This window comes from Mesoplodon mirus (genome assembly GCF_964341445.2).
Source record: "Mesoplodon mirus genome assembly, chromosome: 16".
In the NCBI taxonomy this organism is placed as follows: domain Eukaryota; kingdom Metazoa; phylum Chordata; class Mammalia; order Artiodactyla; family Ziphiidae; genus Mesoplodon; species Mesoplodon mirus.
In genome coordinates, this window is record NC_138992.1 from 66047449 (window position 1) to 66072258 (window position 24810).

At 35.5% G+C, this 24810-nt stretch overlaps 1 protein-coding gene across 2 annotated transcripts in view; it reads left to right on the plus strand.

Annotated features, from left to right (window-relative positions):
- The window catches only part of ARFGEF1 (ARF guanine nucleotide exchange factor 1), a 135748-nt gene that overhangs the window by 58652 nt on the left and 52286 nt on the right, over nt 1-24810 (plus strand). For both annotated transcript variants that reach the window (XM_082601026.1, XM_082601025.1), the window contains exons 6-13: nt 105-381; nt 3503-3613; nt 15466-15641; nt 16580-16713; nt 19956-20190; nt 23803-23902; nt 24012-24151; nt 24261-24369. In XM_082601026.1, coding sequence (XP_082457152.1) covers nt 105-381; nt 3503-3613; nt 15466-15641; nt 16580-16713; nt 19956-20190; nt 23803-23902; nt 24012-24151; nt 24261-24369 — 1282 coding nt within the window. The remainder of the gene's footprint in view (nt 1-104; nt 382-3502; nt 3614-15465; nt 15642-16579; nt 16714-19955; nt 20191-23802; nt 23903-24011; nt 24152-24260; nt 24370-24810) is intronic.

Below are 24810 nucleotides of genomic sequence, written 5' to 3' on the forward strand. Positions count from 1 at the left end.
GGTGGCAGCTCCTATGAAGGATTTATAGTTGAGTGTAACATTACCCCTCCAAATTTTAAACAACTTATTTTGCTAGTATTGGAAATTATTTTCTTTCTTTCCAGTTGCAGGAAGCCAAACAAATGGAAAAAGAAAGGCATCGACAGCAGCAGCATCTGTTGCAGTCTCCAGTAAGCCATCATGAGCCTGAATCACCTCAACTTAGATATTTGCCACCTCAGACTGTTGATCATATATCCCAGGAACATGAAGGGGACCTTGATCCCCATTCACATGATGTGGATAAAAGCCTTCAGGATGATACAGAACCTGAAAATGGATCTGATACTTCCAGTGCAGAAAATGAACAGACTGAAGCTGATCAGGCAGCTGCAGCCGAAAGTAATCTTTTTGAGAAGGGCTTGCAGGGGTTGGGAGGTGTGTGTTGGGGGAAGAATGCAGGAGGGCATTTTTGGTAAAGAAACGTGGAAAGGGTGATATGACTTAATGGGTATCAGGCACGTTGCGGTAATTGTGGACTTTGTCCATCCTAGGTGATAAAGTTTTCTTAAAATTAGTTCATAGCAAACAGGAGACCTATTTATTTAGTAGAGTTTTCTGGAATGTGACTGAAAATTTTAGGAAATCATTATAAGTTCACAAGATACTATTGTCAAAAAAAGGACTGAAATTAAATATGAAAAGACATCTTTTGAATAACCACCTGGCATACAAAAATATTTATTTTTATATCCTGATGTGTAATGATCGATAAGATTTAGATCTTCTCTGACGGTGCTTTTTTCTCAGTAAATTTATAAGAAAAAGTTACAGGATTACAAAAATTAAATTGCATTTATTTGTTTTACAAATGTGTTTCTCTAAAAATAATCACATGCAGTCATTTTTTTCCCCAAACGTTATTCTCAGCTTTAGCTGTTCTATAAAACTGCCCGGAAACAAGTTTCTTCCCTTTGTTCCTCCTTAGCTTGGTGTCAAAAATGATGGAAATTCTGTTGCCTTCCAGTGTGGTTTTGTAGAACTAGGATGGTTAGGGCTTAGTTACAATTCATCTGAATTCTGTGTTTTTACTTTACTTTGAGGAAAGACTTCTATAGTATATTTTTAGCTCTTGATTTTTTTTTTTAACCACATCTTTTCCATAACATAACAGTGGTTTGAATATCAGCAGTGTCATGAATAGGTGCCTTTTTACTCTTTTTAAGAGTACTTTATTTAGCATTTACTTTAAAGGGGACAGTTTTGATAAACCAAGCATTTCTAGTACTCAAGCTAATAATGAATCTATACTGCCTATATGATTTACATTTTTCTAGCCTGCGCTTGCTGAAATTTCCCCTACTTTCACTGTAAACTTATAAAGGAGCTGTTCAAAGAGCTAATCTATAATAAGGCTGGAACTTTATTTATTCCTCCATTTCTTCATCCCTGCATTCAGCAAATATTGATTTAGCATACTGTGTCCCAGGCACTGTGCTAGGACTTGGCGTTAAAAAAGCTGATGAAGGGCTTCCCTGGTGGCGCAGTGGTTGAGAGTCCGCCTGCCGATGCAGGGGACACGGGTTCGTGCCCCGGTCTGGGAAGATCCCACATGCCGCGGAGCGGCTGGGCCCGTGAGCCATGGCCGCTGAGCCTGCGCATCCAGAGCCTGTGCTCCGCAACGGGAGAGGCCACAATGGTGAGAGGCCCGCATACCGCAAAAAAAAAAAAAAAAAAAAAAAAAAAAAGCTGATGAAGATGTAGCCATTGCTCTTAGGGTGCTCATGGTCTGCCTGGAAGGTCAGGCATGTATAAATGAGGTGTAATGTGATAAATATCCTGCAAGTGGCATGCATAAGATAATTCTGCTGAGGAGAGTTAGGAAGTACTTTTGTAGAGAAAGTGATGCTTTAGCTGAATCTTGTTTGGATAAGGGAAGGAATTGCCTAGCCAGAAAATTTAGGGAGTTTTCTAACAGAAGAAACAACATAGGCCGAGACCCAAGGGGTGGAAGCATCTACTGTGTAGTAGGGACCACTGTAGGTACCTTTTAGGATACAGCACTATAAATAAGACATAATTCCTGTGGCATAGTCGTGATTATTTTTAAAGGTGTTTTTCTCACGATAGCTGATATAAATGAAAATTTTGCTTGTGAGCCGTTGGCTGAGAGTGCATGGTCTGGAATTAGATTATCTGCTTTGAATCCCATCTCTGTCACTTACTGGCTGTGTGACTTTGGACATAAAAGTTAACTTCTATAATCATTTCCCATATGTAATAAGTATTATTCACTGTTACTCTAATCTATTTCTGTCATAATTTATAAGAGAATTCACTTGATTTGCTAATCATTTTGTGCACATTTTAGTGACTATGTGTATTTAGTTATGTTGAAACTGTTAATTTTTAGACTCTTGGTAACTTTAGCCAACTTGAGTGCAGGAATACAAAATTTAAGAAAGATGGAAAGATTGTATGTCAAGACATTTATATGTTTTTACTCCACAGAAGAATCTAAATGCTATTGTATTTGAATTTTTTATAAAATATGTTACTGATTTGACATGCTTATTTATCAGATTTCTCCTGTGACATTCAGTATTTTGTAGAATGCAGCAAACAGTAGATGAGGAGCAGTGAACACAGGGAGGACAGACTTCTGGAAGTCAGAGTTTTGAGTAGTGGTCCTTCATAGTAGTGTGAGTTGGGGGTGTGTGTAGACAGTAGCACCATAAGCTCACATGCAGTCTGAGGCCATTTGCTGTAGGGCAGTGGCTCCCAGAACAGGGACCCAGATCCCAAAGCATCATAAAGTGCTAACTGAGCCTTCCCGAGATATTTTCAGCATTTCAGAAAATCCCGGGGAAACTGTATTTTTATCTGCAGTAGTCGCTACAAACTAACTGGGACTATCAAGTTTTATTAGTTTCTTGTGTGTTCAGAAGTTCTGATTGGTAGTTATGTCTGTTTTTGATTAATGTTAAATTGGGAGATGAATTCTCTTTTACTTACTAAATTTAGTTTTACACTGGATATGTGGAGTATGTTGGGGAAAAAATAGTAAGGAAGAGCTCAGATAGCCCTGTCTCTGGTTCTTCAAGGACCTTATCATATTAGAGCACAATGATGAGCTTGTTATTACTGGTGAGCCTAATTAATCAAAACAAGCTTTAATTACGTTTGATATTATTTGATAAGTGTGGGACATGTTAGAAATGTTTAATTCAGAATACTTTTAAAAGTTTTGGTTCTTAAATAATCTAGAAAACTCATTTAAGTTGAATAGTCATTTAATAGCTTGTCAAACGAATATTGTTGAAATTGACTTGAAATGATAAAATACTTTAAAATATGGTTTGGTTAAAAGTTTTGAAGGTTTAACATGTAATTGCTTCTAGTTTCATATATCTGTTTTTTTTTTCTTTTATTCTTAATTTCTTAGATTTTTTTCATTATAAATGTTTAGTAAAAGTTTCCAAAAAACTAAAATACTGTTTTCTTGAATTTTTCTTTTTTAAAGCATTATCTAAAAATGATGTATTATATGATGGAGAAAACCATGACTGTGAGGAAAAGCCACGAGACATTGTGCAGAGCATTGTAGAAGAAATGGTGAACGTCATCGTTGGAGGTACTGTATTTGACTTGAAATTAGTTTATTCTGTCTTATGTTATTTCATGTGACTGTGGGGACTATTTTATAATATGCAAAATAAAAAAGGCAAAAATTGTGTGTAGAAAAAATATTTAAATTTATTTGATTATAGATGAGTACTTTCTTTTTCTCCAGTTTCAGTTATAATCTGTTTATAAAAACCCACTGTTCCCCACCCCATTAAAAAAAAGGTTGAATACCATTTCATTTTTTGTTTTTATGTTTGCTGGGAGAAGGGCAAGGGTATATTTTCCATCCTCCTAAATGTGTTAAACTTTATAAACTAGAAAATGTTTAAATTGATTTGGTTTTTAGTATTTTGTATCTTTGGAAAAATTGTGATTTCTTATACCTTTATTATCATGACCCAAGTCATAGCTGATACAGGGGCAGGTCCTATCATGGATTGTATTATAAAAAAATTTTTAAGTTTGTTAGGAGTTTCACTCACACTTCTTGTGATCAATATTATTATAGATAGGATTAGATCTGAGACCAATCCACTGAAGCTTATTTAATTCATGGTACCTCGCACAGGACTAAGCATAGTACCTTGCTACATGTACTTCTAGAAATATGATTAAATGTACAGTGTGGCTCTTGAATGAGAATAGTACTATTTCAGCCATGCCTGATTTCCATTTATAACATCATTTCTAAGAATATATTTCCTTCTTTAGTACAACACTAGAAGCAAGTATTCATCTGATTGCATTCTTAATTTTTCATTCATCTTTTCATTCAACGAATACTTATGAAGCACATACAATTGTATGGCACTGTAAGGAGACACAAACGTTTATTTGAAATAGACCATATGCTCTGGAGGAAAGGGGTTCTGGAGAATAGGAATGTAAGATAAGTGTCACTAGAAAGAAATAGCTAAAATCCTATTAAAATTCAAAAAAAAAGAATGGGTATTTCCAGCTAAAATTATCCAGGAGGGCTTCATGTAGGAGGTGACACTTGAACTTAGACTGTATAGATATTCACGCAGGTATAGGGAGTGGTGTTTGATGTATGGGAAACTGTTAGCTAAAGTCTAGAGAGAATGATTTGGGAATTGGCAGGTGGTGCTTTGGCTGAAGTGTGAAGTATGTGGTGTCATATGGTAGAAAATAAGTTTGAAGAAGTAGTTTGGAGCCAACCAATGGATGGTTATAAATTCCAGCTTTAGGATTTTGGACTTCGTTCTAAGAGAGAATAAGTTACCATTGAAGATTTTAGAACTAAGAAATGAAGTAATCAGAATAATGTTTTAAGAAGCTAAGTAGGGAAATATGAAGTCCAGTAAAAGACCAGTGCAGTAATCTAAACCTAAATAGGGCAGTAACAGTGGAAATAGAGAGGAAAAAGTGAATGAAAAGTGAGATAATGGAAGTTGAATCAAGAAGAGTTTGCAACCGATTGAAATCTAGGTGAAAGAGAGAATAAAAACTGTGTCAAAAGTCCCCAAGGTTACCTCAGGATTTGGTGATTCACCAGAAGGACTCATCATATAGTTACACTCACCACTGTGATGCAGTGAGTCAAGGTACAAGGCAAAATCATCAAAGGGAAAAGGTGTATGGGGCAAAGTCTGGAGGAAATCAGGTGCACACTTCCAGGATTCCTCTCCCAGTGAAGTTACATGGGAAACTCTTAATTCCTCAAGCATTGAATTGTGAAGTGTTGTCTACTAGGGCAGCTCCTTAGAGACTGAGTGCCCAAAGTTTTTTTGGGGAGCCTATCATATAGACACTCTCTATCTGCATATACCAAAATTCCAGATTCCCAGAGGGAAAGCTGGTGTTCCAGCATAAACCACATTATTTGTACAAACTATTGAGGCACAGTGAGCCACTTTTATTAGTTCTGGGAAGAGTGAGAATCCTCCCAAAGTGTAAGTTCCAAGGTTCCAGCCACGAGCCAGCCTTGCAAGCAGGCCTTTCTAAGGATAGGCAGTCTCAGGCATGCTATGTTAGCTCTTTTCTGCACAGGCAGTCTCCCAGTTTTTGAGCCTAAATGGGTAAGTGGGTGGTAGTACTATTGGTAGAATTATTGGAGTAGACGTTGGCGTGGGGAAAAAAAGTACTAATTTTTATTTTGACTTTGCATTTGACCTTCAGGTGTGCCATTCATGTGGAAATGTTTATGAAATATATAATGGAAATATAGAACTCTGGCCTAAGAGATACCAAGGCAGGTGTTATAGGTGGGAGTCATTCTGTTAAAATTAGTACTTGAAGTCGATTACCAAATGGGAAAGTGTAGAGGCTAAAGAAGAGAGCATGGTCTTGGGGAATATGAATTTTCCAAAAAACTGTAAACTTATAATAAGGGAAGAAAGAAAGTATTAGGTACCCACACATTCTCTTAAAATTTTATAATGTATATTAGGGGTTGGAAAATAATGTTCCATGAACCAAATTTGGCCCACTACCTATTTTTGTAAATAAAGTTTTATTGGAACACAGCCATGCTTATTTGTTTATGTGTTGCTTATAGTGACTGCCTTTGCAGTACAAAAGTAAAGTTGAGTAGTGGCAACAAAGATCATACGGCCAGCAAAGCCTAAAATGTCTACTGTCTGGTCCTTTGCCAGTCTCTAATACATATGAATACAGAGTGTGAAGTGAAAGTTCTTTCATTTTTCTGCTTTTTACTTAGAAAACTTTCCAACGTAGAGAATAGTTCAAGGAACAGTACAGTGAAAACTGTAGGTCCTTTTCTAGATCACTGACTATTAACAGTTTTGCTACATTTGTTTTACTTGTCTTTAAGTAGACCTGTGTGTGTGTTTTGTTTTTGCTGAACCATTTGAAAGTTGGCTATATACAACATGACGCCTTACCCCTAAAATAACTCAGCATATATCTTCTAAGAATAAGGGCATTCTCATACATAACCACAATTCCATTTTCACACCTAAAAAAAATAACACTCTTAAGAATATCTGATATAAATACACTTTAAAGTGTTCCTAGTTGTCCCCAAATGTGTTTCTTATATCCTTTTTTTTCTTTTTTTAGTCCAGAACCCATTCTGGGTACCCTTGCTGCATTTGATTATGTCTCTTTGGTCTCATTAGTTGAGAACAAGTCCTCTTGCCTTTTTTTCCATCTTTCATAACATTTACTTTTATTTTTAAGAGTATAATATTGTCTTGTAGAATGTTGCACAGTTTGAATTGATCTGATGGTTTCCTTATTTTGATTTAGAGTAAACATTTGGCAAAAATACTGCATAGGTAATGTTGGTATTTCTTATTACATCATATAAATTGGTGCATAATTAAGTTACCCTCTGTTGGTGATAATGTTTGATCACCTGGTTAAAGATGACCACCAGCTCTCTTCATTGTAAGGGAACATTTTCCCCTTTATAATTAATAAGTAATCTATGAGTGACACTTTGAGATCATATCAAGATCCCTTCACTTACTGGTTTTAAAATCCCTTGATGATCCTTAGATATTACATGGATTGCCATGTAGTGATTTCCTAATTCTAATCTTAATTAACATTTTTATATGGAGAGGAGCAGCTCCCTGTACTCAGTGTGTTATAATCCTTCACCGTCGTCATTGTTTGTTCCTGATCTGGCCAGTGGGAATCCCTTCAAGCCAGCCCCTGTGTCCTTTTGATGTGATTGCATTAGTCTTTGAGCATTTCCTTGTTTTCTGGAACAGTAAGATGTTGTAGGTTCACCTTCAGCTTTCCCTTGTCCCAGCCCTGGAATCAACAAGTTCTTAGGAGTCCTTATTCTTTTTAGTGGGCAATTGTGTTTAGAGACCAAGGCCTAGGTACTAGGTATGCTCATTGCTACTAGGGTGTTATTACTTTTAGTCTTTTCCAGTTATTACTTTTTAGTCTTTTCCAGTGGACAGAAACAGGAGATACACAATCACAAGATCATCTTATTAGTTCTAATTCACATCCAGCACCACCAGGTTTCTCTTCATCTTCCTGCATTTCATACTTGTGTTTCTTTTTCCACAGTGAAAACCTAAATTTGCAGAAACAGTGTGCCATTACCAAGAACAAGCTGATTAATTAAAGTTCAGATTTCTTTGCAATCGTATGTGTCCTTAGAATATATTTTACTAAGGATGAAGAGAGTACTGTGTTCAGAAGTTACTTGTATTAACTATTTTATTGATTTAACTTTTTAAATTGAAGAACATTTACATGATTCAAAGTAAAAATTATATAAAATATTTACTCAGAGAACTCTTCCTTCCATTTCTTCCCTTGCTGACCTGCCTTATAGGTAACTACTTTCATAAGCTTGTAATTTATAACAGCGGTCCCCAACCTTTTTGGCACCAGGGACTGGTTTCGTAGAAGACAGTTTTTCCACGGACCGGGGCAGGGGGATGGTTTCAGATGATTCAAGCGCATTACATTTATTGTACACTTTATTTCTATTATTATTATTATTATTTTATTGATTGCTGCATTGGGTGTTTGTTGCTACACATGGGCTTTCTCTAGTTGAGGCGAGCGGGGGCTACTCTTCGTTGCGGTGCGCGGGCTTCTCATTGAGGTGGCTTCTCTTGTTGCAGAGCACAGGCTCTAGGTGCGCAGGCTTCAGTAGGTGTGGCACATGGGCTCAGTAGTTGTGGTACACGGGTGTAGTTGCTCCGCGGCATGTGAGATCTTCCCGGACCAGGGCTCGAACCTGGGTCCCTTGCATTGGCAGGCAGATTCGCAACCACTGTACCACCAGGGAAGTCCTATTCCTATTATTATTACGTTGTAATATATAATGAAATAATTATACAACTCACCATAATGCAGAATCAGTGGGAGCCCTGAGCTTGTTCTCACTTGCCACTCACTGATAGGGTTTTGACATGAGTTTGTAAGCAATTAATTAATTATGGTCTCTGTACAGTCAGACCTCTCTGCTAATGATGGTCTGTATCTGCAGCCGCTCCCCAGCACTAACATCACCCCCTCAGCTCCACGTCAGATCATCAGGCGTTAGGTTCTCGTAAGGAGCGGGCAACCTAGATCCCTCACACGCGCAGTTCACAGTAGGGTTCGTGCTCCTATGAGAATCCAATGCCGCTGCTGATCGGAAAGGAGGCGGAGCTCAGGCAGTAACAGGAGCGATGGGAGCGGCTGTAAATACAGATGAAGCTCCGCTCGCTCACCCGCCACTCAGCCTCGTGCCGTGTGGCCTGGGGTGTTGGGGGGGGTTGGGGACCCCTGGTTTTATAATGTGTGTGTGTGTGTGTGTTTCCCCAGAGAAGTAAGCAAATACTTAGGATTATTTCTCTTTCTTTTTGATAGAACACTGTATATCTTCTGTGTCTTCCCCTTTTTTCACCTAATATATACTAGAAATCCCTCTATTTCAGTTAATAGAGATTTCTCTTATTCTTTTTTCTTTTGGCTCTCTGCATAATACTCTATTATGTGGGTATATGTTTATTCAGCCAGTCCCCTGCTGACAGGAACTTCGGTTGTTTCCAGTATTTTGCTATTACAGATAAAGCTGCAGTGAATAACCATGTATATCTGTATTCGTATTTGTGGAGATTGGTCCTCTGGGCAAATTCAAAGAGGTAATATTACTAGGTCAAGTGGTAAATGAATGTGAAGGTATGTTAGCTTTTGCTGAATTTCTCTTCGTAGGTGTTGTATTGTTTTGCACTCTTACTTGCAACATACAAGAGTGCCTTTTTCTCCAAGCTGCCAGTGGAGTTTAAGGTTTTGAATTTTTGCCAACCTGACAGGTGAGAATTGTATCTTACTTTGGTTTTAATTTGCATTTCTCCACGGGTGAAATTAAATATCTTGTTGTGTTTGAGGGCCATTGTATATCTTTTTTAGGGAGTCATCTATTCATGTCTTCTGTTCATTCTGTCAGGTTTTTATCCTTTTTCCCCCATAATTTCAAAGAATCCTTTATATATTAGGATTCTGTGATATATTTTACAAATATTTTCTCTCAGTTCCTTATTTGCCCAAGTCTTCTGACCTTGATCTGTTTTTTGCTCTTTAAAAAGTTTTTCTATAACATTTTCCATGCATGTCTGCATTCATATATTTAAATATAAATGGGAACATACTGTACTTACTGTTTTATAATCTGCTGTTGTCACATACTAAATTATAGTTTTCCTTTCATGTCATATTGTACTTAATTATATTGGTGGTCCATAATTTATTTAAATAATCTCCTATTAATACTGGCATTTAGGTTATTTACGAGTTTTTGCTTTGCATGGCTCTCATGGAGCATTCATATTATAGATATCATTTTGCACTTTTCTTTAGGGTAAGGAATACTTGACCAAGATGTATGAACATTTAAAATTTATATACAGTGTTTTGTTTAACATCACTTTAATAGATGGACTATATCTTACTGTTTTAATTTATGTTTCTTTGATTATTTGCATGGTAAAAACATAGGAAGCGGTCATTATTTTTGTAGATCAAATACTGGCAATTTCATGTGGTGCAGCTGAGTGTCTATGGGCTATTTATACTTTGCTGAATTGCCTATTCCTATCTTTTGCCCATTTTTCCATTCAGCTTTTTGGGGTTTTGTTCTTTTTTTTGTTTTTCATCTTTATTGGAGTATAATTGCTTTACAGTGTTGTGTTAGTTTCTGTTGTACAACAAAGTGAATCAGCTGTATGTATACATATATCTCCATATCCCCTCCCTCTTGATGGGTTTTTGTTCCTTAATTCAAGATTTCTTCATCTTAAGAAATTAACCCTTGTTCATTGTATTGTAAATATTTTTTCCCCAGTCAGTCTTTGTTTTGTTTTGTTTACCTTTGCTTCTGTTGTTACTGTTCTCAGCAGATATTTGACCATACCTAAAAAATTTAACAAATAAAGCCTTTTTCTTTGTGATTCTGTTTTTGTCTTGCTTAGAATGGATTTTACAACCCTAAGATTATAAAAATATTCTACCATGTTTTTCTAATACTTTTGTTTTCATTTTTTTAATTTAAATTTTTAATTCATCTGACATTTGTTTTTCTATTTGGTATGAGATTTGGCTAGCTAGTTATAACCTAGAATAATACTTCCTTTCCTAATTAATTTGAAATCCCACTTTTATCCAAAATGGTTCTGTTGGAGTTTTCTGTACAGTCACATTGAGCTGTTTATTCTTATCCAGTGTTGAATTATTTAAAATATTTTAACTTTATTGTATATGTTGATCTTTATAGTGCAAGTCCCTCCCCATCAGTTTTTTATATATTTCATTAAATGTATACACAAAGTTTAGAACCAGTTCATTCAGTTCAAAAAGTAAGTTTATTTAGTAATTGTTTCTAAAAGTTTTTCATTCGGTTATCTTGGGTTTTCTAGGTGAGTAATGATATTTTATCTTTGTTTCTTCCTTTATAATATTTACACTTCATTTTTGTTCTCTCAGTTTTGTTATATAACATTAGTTTGAACCTCAAGAAAATGTTGAGTAGGGTTAATGGTGGCAAGAATCCTCATTTGTTTTTAACATTATTGCTATATTTCACCCGTAAGTCTGATGATTGCTTTTGTGTTTTGGACGACACTCTTTATCACGTTTAGTAAGTTTTCTGTATTTCTAGTTTATTAAAAAATACTTTTTATCTTTTTGTGTGTGTGCCTGGGTGTGATTTTACTTTTGTTTTTTAAATCAGGGCTAGCTGTTGAATTCTTTTCATAACTTTTCATCATTCTAGTGATTTTTCTATTATGTTTTTAGCTATTCTTTCTTTCCATTCTTCCCTTCCACATCGCACACTATACAGTCGTTGAGTATTTTTCATCATATCCCTTATTGTTCTGACAATCTTTCCTAATGTCCATCGTTTTGTCTTATGATTCTACATTCAGAGAAAACGTTACAAGGGGCTTTCCAATACTTTATTCATTAATGTCCATTCTACTGCTTTTCCCAGTGTATGTTTTTTCTTTCCGTAATTTTGTTTTTGTCTCCAAGAACCCCTATTTTTTCTTGAGCTCCCTTTTTTCATAGCGCTTTGCGCTTATTTATTGTTGCAGTAGTCTTTCACACATCTCTGGGAGTACTAATTAAAATTGTTCCAGCTGTAAAATGTTTCACCGGGAAACCATTTGCTCAGATTGCTGACCTTTGTCCTTACTTTTGAGTGTAGACTTTACATTTCTGTCTGTTTAAAGAATAGAAAGACCAGATTTGATCAGTATATAAAGAGCTTTCTCAGTAATTCTGTGCACTGCTTTTCCATTTCTCATGAGGCTTTCCTCTCCAGAGTCTGCCAGGTGACTGCCGTCCAAAGGCAGACCTTATTTCCCAGCTGAGAACTTAACTAAAAGAAGCAGATGCCTCCCTTGAGCAGAGGGGGGATCCTGGTGATCCTTGGGCTGTGTTGTGAGCACACACTGAAGCCTTGTGAAGCTTGGGATAATTGCTGTTTCAGCATTTTATATATTCTAGCCTTGGGGTCAGGAGTGGGGGGTGCGTTCTTCAAACTTGGTTTGTTCCCATTCTCCCAGCCTTTGCCAGGAAATCTTAGGTTGCCTTCATTCAGGTAGGGCTTTATTTAGCATTAGCTAAGCAGAAACAGGTGGTTAGAGTGGAAGCCTAGAACTTTAGATTTCACTGCTGTACTGGCTTGTTCAGTGTGTATTGCAGCACTGTCTGTTCCCCCTTAGCTGGGATGCTGCTCTCTCCCCTCCTACCCTACTTCTTAGGTTAAGACACCTACCAAGCAAATCCTCCACTTTAATTAACAGGCTGAGCTCAGATGCATTCTAGATGATCGTGGCTGCTGACAGCTGTGTTGGTAGACATTGGCCTGGTTTCCCAAGCTCTCTTCCCTCCTACGCCGTAACCCTTGGCATTCTGTCTAGGCTTTGGAGTATATTGGAACCCACATGGTACAATTCAGCCACTTCTCAGGTGGCCCTGTCCTTTGCATGTGTTCAGTCACAGGCATTTGCATATTATTGGCTTTTCCCGTCTTCCTCCATCCGAACCTTTGGTCGTTGTCGTCGTCGTTGTTGTTTGTGCTGCGTGGCGTATGGGATCTTAGTTCTCCAACCAGGGATTGAACCCAGGCCATGGCGGCGAAAGCACCGAGTCCTAACCACTGGACCGCCAGGGAATTCCCGTGAACTTACCTTAATTTTTAGAAATTCCTTCAAGATTTTGGTCTGTTGATTATATCCTCCTTAGTTCTCCAGTGCTACTAAAGACTATTTCTCTTGTTTATATTTTTTCCCTAGTAATTTCAGTGGGATTTGTGAAAGAAGAAGGTAAATTAGTGGGCTCAACTCACCACCTTGTAAACAGAAGTCTGCACTTAACGTTTAGGGGACGATTAGAGAGAGAATTAGAGGAAGAAAACATAGAGAATAATGATATCTAACTGTTAAGTACTTTCTTTGTATCCCCAATGATTTTATGTGCTTTACTTGTGTTGACTCACTTAATCCTCCCCAGACTCTGGGATGTTTAGGTACTGTTACAATTCCCTTTTTTTTTTTTTTTTTACAAATGAGAAAATTGAGGCACTGAGAGATTAAGCTAACCTGTAAGAAGTGGTAAAGTGAAGACTCCAACCCAAAGATGTCTGGCTTCAAAGCCTGAAAATAAAATAAGAGAATGTTTTCAATTCGTTTGAGAAATTTCCTAAGAAGGAAAGTATTATCAATGAATATTAATTATTTCTTTAGAAATTTGATTTAGAAAAGAAAAATGGACAGTAGCTGGTGTGTGGCGGAAGTTGAAAGAAGGTTACGTCTTGATAGTGAAAAGATGTGAGTGTGTTGGTTGAGTATTGGGGAAGATCCAGTCTTGTGCACAAATTGAAAATGTAATGTTTCAAGAAAATATCCAGGGGAGAAGGACACTACCGAAGGCAAGAAGAGATAGATTTGAGGGTGAATGAATGATTCACCTTAGAAATGTGAAGGAATATTTTTTCCCTGAAATGAGAGGGAAGAAAAAGATGATTGTTGGTGTTAAGGAACTTTATGGTGGGTGAGGAAGAGTAAGGAAGCCTATGTTAAATTATCTGTGTAGCTTAAGTAGAAGGCGGAAGTTGTTTATTAAGGGAAGGTGGAGGAAGGGCAGTGGAAAGAGATGTAATTGAGTACAGAGAAAAAGGTTGGGAGTAAGTGCTTTGGGGAACAGTCATCAGTTTCTGATAATCATTATTAAATTTTTGTGACTTCTTCCAGAGAGTTCTTTACATATATATAAGCATTCTTTACATATATATAGAAAGCTGTAATAGTATTTAGTGTGTCACACATTAGCGTATTACCAGGTACACTCCTTTCATTACTCAAATCAGTTAAAAAATTGGGCACATGTTATCAGTTATCAGCAAAATTAATAAGAGCTACTACCCCTTATTGAGAACCAATTGTGTTCTTTATGTACTGTGCACGTGTGTGTTTTGGTGATTCCTCAGAGACCTTATTATCTTTGTTGCTTATGAAGAAGGTGAAATAACTTCTCCAGTTAAGTGGTAGAGACATGATTGAAACAGCAGGGGTCTTTCATATTCCAAAATCTGTGCTCCTTCTAGTACATTGTATTTCCCTCATGCTAGCCTGTAATTTCTTTTACTTGGCAGCATGAAAGGAGCAGTTTCCTGCCAGATAGCTACTGAGTTATGGCCGCAGACATGTATGTGTTCCTTTTTCTTTTTTTAGTTCATATTCTTTTCCAGTATGGTTTATTACAGGATATTGAATATAGTTCCCTGTGCTTTACAGTAGGACCTTGTTGTTTATCCATCCTGTATATAATAGTTTGCATCTGCTAATCCCAAACTCCCAATCCCTTCCTCCCCCATTCCCCCATCTCCTTGACAACCATAGTTTGTTCTCTATGTCTGTGAGTCAGTTTCTGTTTCGTAGATAAGTTCATTTGTGTCGTGTTTTAGATTCCATATACAAGTGATATCGTGGCATTTTTCTTTCTCTTTCTGCCTGGCTTCATTTAGTATGATAATCTCTAGGTCCATCCATGTTGCTTCAAATTTCATTTTTTGTTATGACTGAGTAGTATTCCATTGTGTTTTTATATGTGTATGTCAATCACATCTTCTTTATCCATTCATCTGTCTGTTGACGTTTAGATTGTTTCCATATCTTGGCCACTGTAAATAGTGCTGCTATGAAGTTTTCTTTTTTAAAGTAACATACATTACACCTAGAGTAGTTCTGAAACTTGGTATTGTTTGCATTGTCTATGTTTGTCCTACTAGAAGTCATTTATTTCTACGTATATTAATCACAGGTAAGATTACTCAGAGTGACATACTGAAGAATATTCACAGCCGTTATTTCCATAGTTGTGTTCCAAAGAATATATGTTATTAGAGGTATTAGTAGGTATTCTGAAAAGAGGGTTGGGATCTCGTGGTAAAATAAATTTTGGAAACACTGCGTATTGTGTATCCCCTTTGGAGAACTCAATGCGTATTAGCAAATTAAAGGCTATGATAAAGATACCTATTTTCCATAATTTCCCAAACTTATTTGAAAATGGGATTTTTTTAAAGAATTTCTTTAAATATCTTAAGGCATTAGCATTCATTAGGACTCAGCTTAGTAAATGCTAATATAGGCTAAAAGTAACCTTCTGTTTTAGCACATTCTGTTAGCCTTTCATCAGCGGAGTGTGTTCCATTGCCAGAGCTACTTAAGGATCATGTTTGGATATATTCCAAATGCATACTTACTAGTAAGTACGCTAACCTTTAAATGGTGCCAATACATCTTACTTCACATTGCTTTTCTGCCACTGTTTCATTTTAAATAGTCTATGCTTTTTCAGTGCACTTCAGTTAAGTTAAATATGTTTGCATGGTTTTTCTTCTTACCGTTTTAGATATGGGAGAAAGGACTACCATAAATGCAAGTGCAGATGGCAACATTGGAACCGTAGAGGATGGTAGTGATAGTGAAAATATTCAAGCAAACGGAATTCCAGGAACACCAATTTCTGTTGCATATACACCGTCCTTACCTGATGACAGATTGTCTGTCTCTTCCAATGATACTCAGGTAGAAATAGAGGAGAAATCCTCTTAATCTTACAAATTGATAGGCTGCTACCAACACCTTTTGGTGAATATATCCAGTTGCTAATGCTGGCTGATTTCAGTTTGAGGAAATAAAAAGTTTGGGTTTTTTTTTCCATTGATATAAATCAGAGCAGTTTTTTCCCTTACAATATTGATAGCTGTATTTCCAACTCTAAGGTGTGTCTCATATGTGTTCACATCTTTCCTCCTCCCCCATTGAAATTACATTTAAAAAGAACATTCCTATCACATATTTATAGGATAATTCTAGTATACTAGGAGGAGAAAGAGCTTCTGGAGATCTCGAGAACTTCGTCTTACCTTTGCTCAGGGTACAATAAAATCCATACTGTGGTGGTGATAGGGTCCTCCTCATCCTTCCGACCCTGTATTTTGTGTATTTTTTCCTTATCTTTTTAGATAAGGGAGTCCTACCCTAAATCATTGCCCCATACATAGGGGTAAGTTTTCCTGGCCTTGCTGACCTTTATCCATTAATAACTTCTAAATGTTCCCTTAACAGTCTCCATTGTCTTATGTCTATCTGCGCAGAGTAGATAAAAAATAAAATAGGACAAAAACATAAAACACCCAGTGACAGGTAGTGGAAAGCGTAGTTCAGGCCATGGATGAGGTATCTTGTCACACCGTGATGTGCTAGGTTTTGTTAGTAATAATATAAATGGGTACATTTTAAGAGTTTGGTGGCATATTTTAAAAGAATGCATTTTTTAAGGTATTTATTGTTGGGGGTGGGAGTGGCATGTCACAATAAAGAAAAACAGTATGGCAAATTCCTCATGTAGTTTTCCTTCCAGTAGACCCCCACATATAACTGAATCGAATAAAATATATAGAAGGCTGAAATGATTTGCACTGGCAGATGCCTTTATTTACATGGTGTGTTCACTTGTTTAGGAATCTGGAAATTCTTCAGGACCTTCACCTGGTGCTAAGTTTTCCCACATTTTACAAAAGGATGCCTTTCTAGTATTCAGGTCATTGTGTAAACTGTCAATGAAACCACTGTCGGATGGACCGCCAGATCCAAAGTAAGTCCTCAGCTGTTCTGCCTGACAAATGCAGCTTTTTAATCTTGAGGCTTACTGTAAAATAGTCTTTGGGTTTTCTTTTGTTTTTGTCTTTTGGGACCTTTAAAAAATATGTGGGAGGTTATTTTACTTTTTAAAACATGTACTAAAAAACAGTGAGTTTCAAAATTGCTAGAGTAGGTACCTTACACTATCTTCCAAAAGCACACCAACAGCATTATAGAATTGTGCCTGGTGCATAGTAGGTGCTCATCAAGTATTGAATGATTAAATGAATTATTATTTTAATATTGTACGTAACATTGGTACTAATGTAGCCCTTTACGTGTAGCCTCATGCTAGGCTTCTGAAAGCTACTACTTGAAAGGTAATAAAACCTAAGAGAAATAAATCTTAAAAGTCTTAATGAAAGATAATAACATATTCATTAAGGTCTGAAAAAATGCCCTACGATGATAACTTTCTCCCGTGGGGAGCAGGAAATACTTTAACATAGGAGTCACTTGTCTGCTTCCCATCGATTATATTAGTTTAAACGGTAGGTAAGTGCCATTTTTTTAAGTCATAAATTGTCACATATCTTTCTGTTTCAATGATTCCAGCGCAAGTACTTCCTGCTCGAGGTTGAGTTTGGGAGTTATTAAAGAGCCCTGCTCCTCTGATGTTGCAGCAGCATGTAGTATATAGCGTGTCAGTTTTAGGAGAACTTTCTGGAGAAAGTCAGCTTGGAGAAGCCTGAGTGACTTTGAGAAAGGGATATTGAAATAGGGGGAAATTCATTTTTAAAACTCTAGAGCATTTCAGTTTCTAAGTGTCAACTGAGGAGGAAGACTGGAGACAGTTACAATAAAAACTTTATAAGTTTTGGGAAACCACATTTGTTATACTTTCTACAGTTTTGTTTTGTCACATTGTACTGATTCAGTGAGAAACATCTTTTAGGCCCAGAAGCCTGAAACTCTTATCTTTTTAGGCCCAAATCCTGAGAGTCAGAAATATTTTGAAAATACAAACGCTACAGAAAAAGGATTAAGGTTGTTCGAATTACAATATAAAGTTGATTATAGCCTATATATTTTATACGAATATATTTGAAATTTTTTCAGTTTCTTATTTTCATTATGGTGGGGGGGAATGACAGTTTTGACCTATCATTCTGGATTGATGAAGACCTACTTTAAGGAGAAAATAACTTTAGAATTTGGTGCTAGTGCTGAAAGCCATTTTTCCCATGATTTAAAAATGTTGGTGACCTTAAAAGCCTCAGATGTTTAGTTTTCCCAAATCAGACCTTTAATATTACAAAAGATTATTGTGACGAATAATGTAAATTATCCTCCTACGTAGTGGGCTTAAGTCAGAGATATTAGGAAATTTTGTTTCAACGTAAAGAAAACCTTCTCGACCACCAGTCATTAAATATTGGAATTGAATTCTGAAAGAGATCAAATTTTCCACCCCTAGAAACTGTTCTTTTTCCAGAATATATGGTTTTCTATCTTGAATGATTTTTTTTGCCAAAATTAATGATCTTTTGTAGTTATATAATTTCCTTTTTGTCTTTGCTTCTCTTTATATTTTGTGGCCTTGCTAAGATGATGATCCAGGAAATGTTCTTTAAGCTTGAATCGTAATTTGAAACTACCCCACAAAAAACTGCAGACCTGTAATTTCCAGCTTCTTTTGCCTGTCAGAAGTATACTTTATTGTGTTATCAGATAATCATTTGATCATCTTTTCATTGATTAATGCCCTATTCATAGTAGATACTTAATGTTTAGATGAGTGCATGAGTAAATCCGTTAATTATTTTGAGCACATACTAACGAGGCATTTTGTTAGATGCTGTGGATACAAAGATAAAACATACTTATAAGAAAACTCATGTGTTGGAGAATGATAAGCTGCAGGTTTTAGTTTCTATTGGAACTGAGCAAAAAGGGTGATAAATGTGAGGTAGACTAAGGAAGTAGCAGTAGTGGATAAGCCTTGGAAGGCCTCAACGTGAAGAGGGAATACCTGGCCCACTCCATATTTTGCTATAGCTGTTATTCAAAGTCTTACTCCCACTGTTTCTAACTTGATTTATCTAAGTTTTGTTTTGTTTTGTTTGTTTTGTAATACTGCATTTGCTGCACGTACATATTCTTAGTTTCAGAGACAAAGGCATCTTGGAAACATGACTGTGTATTAATGGTATTATTGGTTCCAGTTTTATTTCAGAGATGGCAGTATTTTTTGTGATTCCTATTTACCTAAAATTAAATATTCCTTGATAGAGTTTTAGGTCCTTGAATCACTTGACACTTAAAACCACAAAATTTTTAAGGTAGAAATCAAGAGCAGTTAAGTTTACTATGCGGTGTAAATGTGACTGAGTACAATTTGGAATAAATAAAGAAAAGAACCAAGGCTAGAGCATTTAAATGTGTTCTGCATTTGAAAAGTTGCCTGGGTTCAATCTCCTTGGTCTCTGGGGCTTAAAAAACCTGTTTCAATGGGAGAAAAATTGTATTTGTGAAATCTGATCATTAAACTTCTAGATAGTGATCAGAAATGTGGCACAGTATATTGATCAGAAAAATACAGTTTTCAATTTAAGCTTAAATGTGTTTTTCAGCTTTTCATTATATAAAAATACGTATTTAGAATAAATGGGTAAGCTACCAAGAGGTACAAGTATTCTAAAAGCCTCTTTGTATGTATTTTTTAAAAAAAGAGTTTTCGATGGTTACAGAAAAAGTAAGCCTGAAGCAATGCTTTAATTTGGTAATGCACCAAAACTTTTAATTAGTGTTTAGGATTTTTGAGTAGCATAACTAGGAAAAAAGTACATTGGAACCTATTTATACTAAATATGGCCCTTAATCTGAGAAGTTCATGTTGATTTCTAAAAAGTGAAATATACTTGTGAAAGAAAGGAACAAGACATAAATCTTTAAATTTTTTTTTCTTGTTCAAAGGAACAGTAGGTTGATGTTAAATATGTGTGAGTGATTGTTTTCCCATTTAAAAAGTTCATGAAATTATGTGGTAGAAGGAGAACATCAGTGGAACTACCCATTATTAGTGGCCAAGCTTATTTATGTACTGTACTTCCTTATTTATGTTGCAGAGTTTTCTGTTTCTTTCCATGTAAAGGTTTTTGAAATTATGTGGTACAGGAAATATCTTTGGAACAGCCTCTTATTACCGTAATGCTGAACTTGTCCATACACTGTGCCCTCTTTTTTATATTTTAGGTCTCATGAGTTACGATCCAAGATTCTTTCATTGCAGTTACTTCTGTCCATTCTGCAGAATGCAGGACCTATTTTCAGGACAAATGAGATGTTTATTAATGCTATTAAGCAGTATCTGTGTGTTGCACTCTCAAAAAATGGAGTTTCTTCTGTTCCAGAGGTTTTTGAGCTTTCCCTTTCCATATTTCTTACTTTGTTGTCAAACTTCAAGACGCATCTGAAGATGCAGATTGAGGTATGTTCTGCATTTAAGTATTGTTGGCTATTTCATTTGTTTTCATGTTAAATCATGTTTTAATACACTGGAAAGTTTTTTAGAATGTGAAATAATATTTGTGTATTATCATGTACCCTGTGCCTACAAAGTACTACTAAGCACTAGGTAAGCACTAAGAATGCAAAATCAAATTAAGACATAAGCTTCTGCCTTCAAGGAATGTATAATAAGTAGTTCCATGAATGATTTTAATTGTCTTGAATTAATTTGGTCCTCACAATAATTTTGCCATTGTGTATATGATACGTAATAGTGAACTTGGTTACCTTAAAAGAAAGCTCTAAATAAACACTTTGTCTACATGGTTTTAAGCCATTTAAGTTTTTGGTACTTTAAAGAGGTGATCAAGAAGAATTATATTTTAGGAGTTATATTTTAGGACATTTGAAATTTTAACTTTTGTATTTTTTTCCCAATATATCTGTTATTGTTATATTCCTAAAAGTTTTCTCTCAGCATCTTTGGAACTAGAATAACAGTTATGTCATTCTAAAATATTTCCAGAGCCTTAGCAAAATGAAATTAGGGAATCTCCCAACCATGTACGCATGTATTGTGCAAGTGTACCATTTCTTGGTCTTTTGTTTTTACCTTCAAATAATTCAGTATTTAAAAACAGTACTTTGTTTTACTGATTGAATGGATTTTTTTTCCAGCTCGTCCTTTGTTAAAATATTGTTTTGGTTGGGACATGGTATATTTTAGAAATACTTTTATGCTAGTCTTTTGCCTTTATATTATGTTTGATATGTGCAGGTTACGTTTTAATTTTTATATCTAATCCTAACTCAAGACTGATAATTCATTAGCTCACAGGAAGGATAAATCATTATTTTCCCAGAGTTTTGATATTATCCTTTATTATAAAGGTTCTACAGTATCTATTAAAATTCATGTGGAACATTATTATGGTAATGAGACAGAATAAGGTCTTGGTATTTTAAGTGAAAATTTTTAAAATTTGGGTCATATTTTTGGACAGGAAACAATTTCTGGTGCATATATGTTGTCAAGTTTTAGAAGCTTGCCATATGTGTGTTAAAATAATGCAAGGCAAAACTAGGAAGTTACTATTTTTAGATAGTTTTTTCTCATTATCTTCAGGAACTACAAATAAAAGAGACTTTAAAATAAAAACTTGTGGAACTTTTGCTTCTGTAACAAGCCAAAAGTGTTTCATTCGATGATGAGACATTTAAATTGACATTAGAGAATTTTGGAAGACTTTGTGCATTCAATTACTTCTCTGAGACTCTCCTTCTTTAAGTACTATTTAGATGACTGTGTGAAGTATAAATTCTTATGGAACCAGATATCATAAAAATCATTTAAGTTGTGATGACTATTTCTGTAAAGTAAATTTAACATACAAAAATTTTGTAAGTATGAATTTAAAGGGAAATACTTCTAAGAAATTTCCTGTCTGTTCATAGATGGTAGATTCTCATTAAGATTGTTGTAGTAATAATCTGGTTTTTTTAAAGAGATCAGGTTTATTTCAACCTCCATTGTCCCTTATGGGGAGATTATGAGGATAAAACAAGGTAAATATAGATATGCTTTTGAAAGTACTGAACATATTCAAATGCAAGATGAGCTGTGTTCCACTTGGAGGAAACCCAACATGTGAAAACCTAAATTTGCAAAACAAAATTGAGATTGTTGTTATGTGAAGATTCATCTTATGAGAATGAATCTTAGAGTTTTTCTAATGAGGTTTTTCCTTGGGTATTAACTTATACATCTATTTCAGAAAATACAGTGTATACACACTTTTTCAAGAGAAATTATGTGAAGACAAAGTGCTTATGATAGAACTGTTATTTTACATGTATTACATGATACGTGCTCTATAACTCTTTAGAATTTTGGTTTTTCTTAGAGCCCCTGTTGATAGGCATGGTGTCTTAAATTACTATAATAGGCTTTTGCATATTAGTGCAGTTTGATAACCTGTAGACAGTAGCTAAAGGTTTTTTCCCACCTCTTTCTCCAAATCTGTGTTTTTTTTTATTTATCCCATAAATCAGAGAGCTTCAAACTCTCTTGATCCATGGCACCATTAGAGTTTCTAATCTTTTCATGGTGTACTTTACTCCAGAAGAAATACCTAACAGTTCCATTTATTAAGCAGTTAGGTCCAAACAACTTAACAAGTATTTTTCTTAACAATGAAGTCTGCATTTGGGGGCGGGGCAGGGGGGGGAGCACACATAAATTGAAAGAAAAAATGTTTTTATTTCATTTTTAAATAGTCAACAGTTACTGACTGCTGGAATGTATGAGAGCCTATAGGATACTGCAAACTTCTCAGACTTTGAAATCAAATTGGACATTACCACCCTCATTTCCTTCATTGATTTTCATGCAGTACCTGCTTCTTATCTTAGCAACCACTAAACCCCAGGTTTGCAAAAATAACGATGTCATTGAAAGGAATGTCATGTGATCTAATTGATGTTGAAACTGTGAAGTTTTTTGAGGTATCCAGCAGATGTATTTCTCTCTGAATTTTCCCTCGGAAATTCTCACGGCACCCCTCTGAGTTTGCTGCAGCATTCTGGGGTGACTTGGTGCAGTGTTTGAGAATTGTGGCCGTAAATATGTATTGAATGCCTACTATATTTGCCATGCAGTGTAGACACAATGCTTAGCAAGAGGGACCTTGTCTCTACCCTCTTAGAGCTTACAGTCTTACAGGAAATGCTGACATTAGGCAAGTAATAGAAATGTGTTGAATTCTGTGAAAGAAAAGCACATCACAAGGGTGTTTTGTCCTTTTGGGGGGATAAGATGTTAGTAGTCTCAAATTACAAATATGAATTTTTGTATTCATAATACATATGTTCCATAAATGTTAATATGTTGTTTTAGGTTTTCTTTTTCACTCATCCACTCTTGAGTTGTAGTCATTTTTCCAAAATAAATAATATGAATCTGAAAATTCTTAGCTCTTAAATAGAAATTTTTAAAATAAGGTTGACTAAATCCTTTGTGCTTGACATTATTTGGTGTAAAGAATAGTGAGAAATAGTTTGTAGTTTTCAGACAAAAGAGATTCCCACTTGTGTGAGTAATTATAAAAATATAACAGTATATGGGAGTTAGAGCATCTGTAACATTCTATTGTGTAGATGACAACGTCAGTTACTTTAAAATCTAGGGACACTTAGGCTTGCCCAGTACTATAATGTCTGAAAAATATAACTGATGAACAGAATATAGCTTATGCTCTGTGGGGGATTAAAAATGAAATAGGAGTTTTATTAGTTTTGTAAATATGTTTAAGAAATAATCTCCCAGAAGAACTCCAAATTTTTGCAGATTCCTTTTGTAGTGGCTGTGTGATAACAAAATAGAGTGATAGGAAGTACAGCTCTTTACTGCAAGGGCCAGTATAAGTGACCAACCCAAGTTAAGTCCTGATGTCTCAGAAATGGAACTCAAAAGGAGCGGAACTCCAGGACCCTGGGTCCTGATCTTTGCTCTGCAGCTTTGGGATATTTAAAAAGTGATCACATATATGAATTATAAACAATATTTTAAATGGAGGTTTTTCCCTAATCACAGGTGTTCTTTAAAGAAATTTTCCTATACATTTTGGAGACTTCTACCAGCTCATTTGACCACAAATGGATGGTTATTCAGACATTGACAAGGATTTGTGCAGGTAGTTGAATTTATCCTTATTATCTCTTTCTTATTGAGATATTTAAAAGGCCAAATATATTCACATACTAGATGCCTTTTGTTAAAATTAACATATTGTACTGTTACAGATGCTCAGAGTGTAGTGGATATTTATGTAAACTATGATTGTGACTTAAATGCAGCAAACATATTTGAAAGACTAGTAAATGATCTATCAAAAATTGCTCAAGGACGAGGCAGTCAAGAACTCGGTATGAGTAATGTTCAGGTAAGAACTTTAAAAACATTTTGAAGTTTGAACTTTGCCAAGGAAGAGCTGTGTATTTTCCTTAAAAGATTTTTGTTTGTTTTTATTCTCTTTATGAATTATTTTGTAGGAGCTGAGCCTGAGGAAAAAAGGTTTAGAATGCTTAGTGTCCATTTTGAAGTGTATGGTTGAATGGAGTAAGGATCAGTATGTGAATCCCAACTCTCAGACAACTCTTGGTAAGATGACATTTGAGTAGAATTCTAAATGATGCTTTGGAGGATAGTTGCAGAAGCCATTAAGCCAGTTTCCTGACATCTTTATTCATTCAGCTGGTGAAAGAAGTGTTCTCTCTGAGTTAAATAACAAACTTAAAATAACAAACTTAAAATTATGAATTTCCCAGCTTAGTTATCCAAACTTTTTTCTTTCTAAATCTTCCTAAAAGTATTTTGAATATCATATTAAAGTGAATCATATTTATGCAACTTTGTTAAAGGATAATTATAGAAGAAACATATAAAAGCCAAAAGTGTTTTAAGAAGATTGAATTGTTCATTTATGTTTGACGTTTACCCTCACTCAGAGAAAAACTCGTAGCTGCAGGGCTATCCTGGTGTTATCTTAGTCCTTTGAGGGAAAACTGTCCCTTGAGAGACATGAGCTGAGAGCAGAAACCC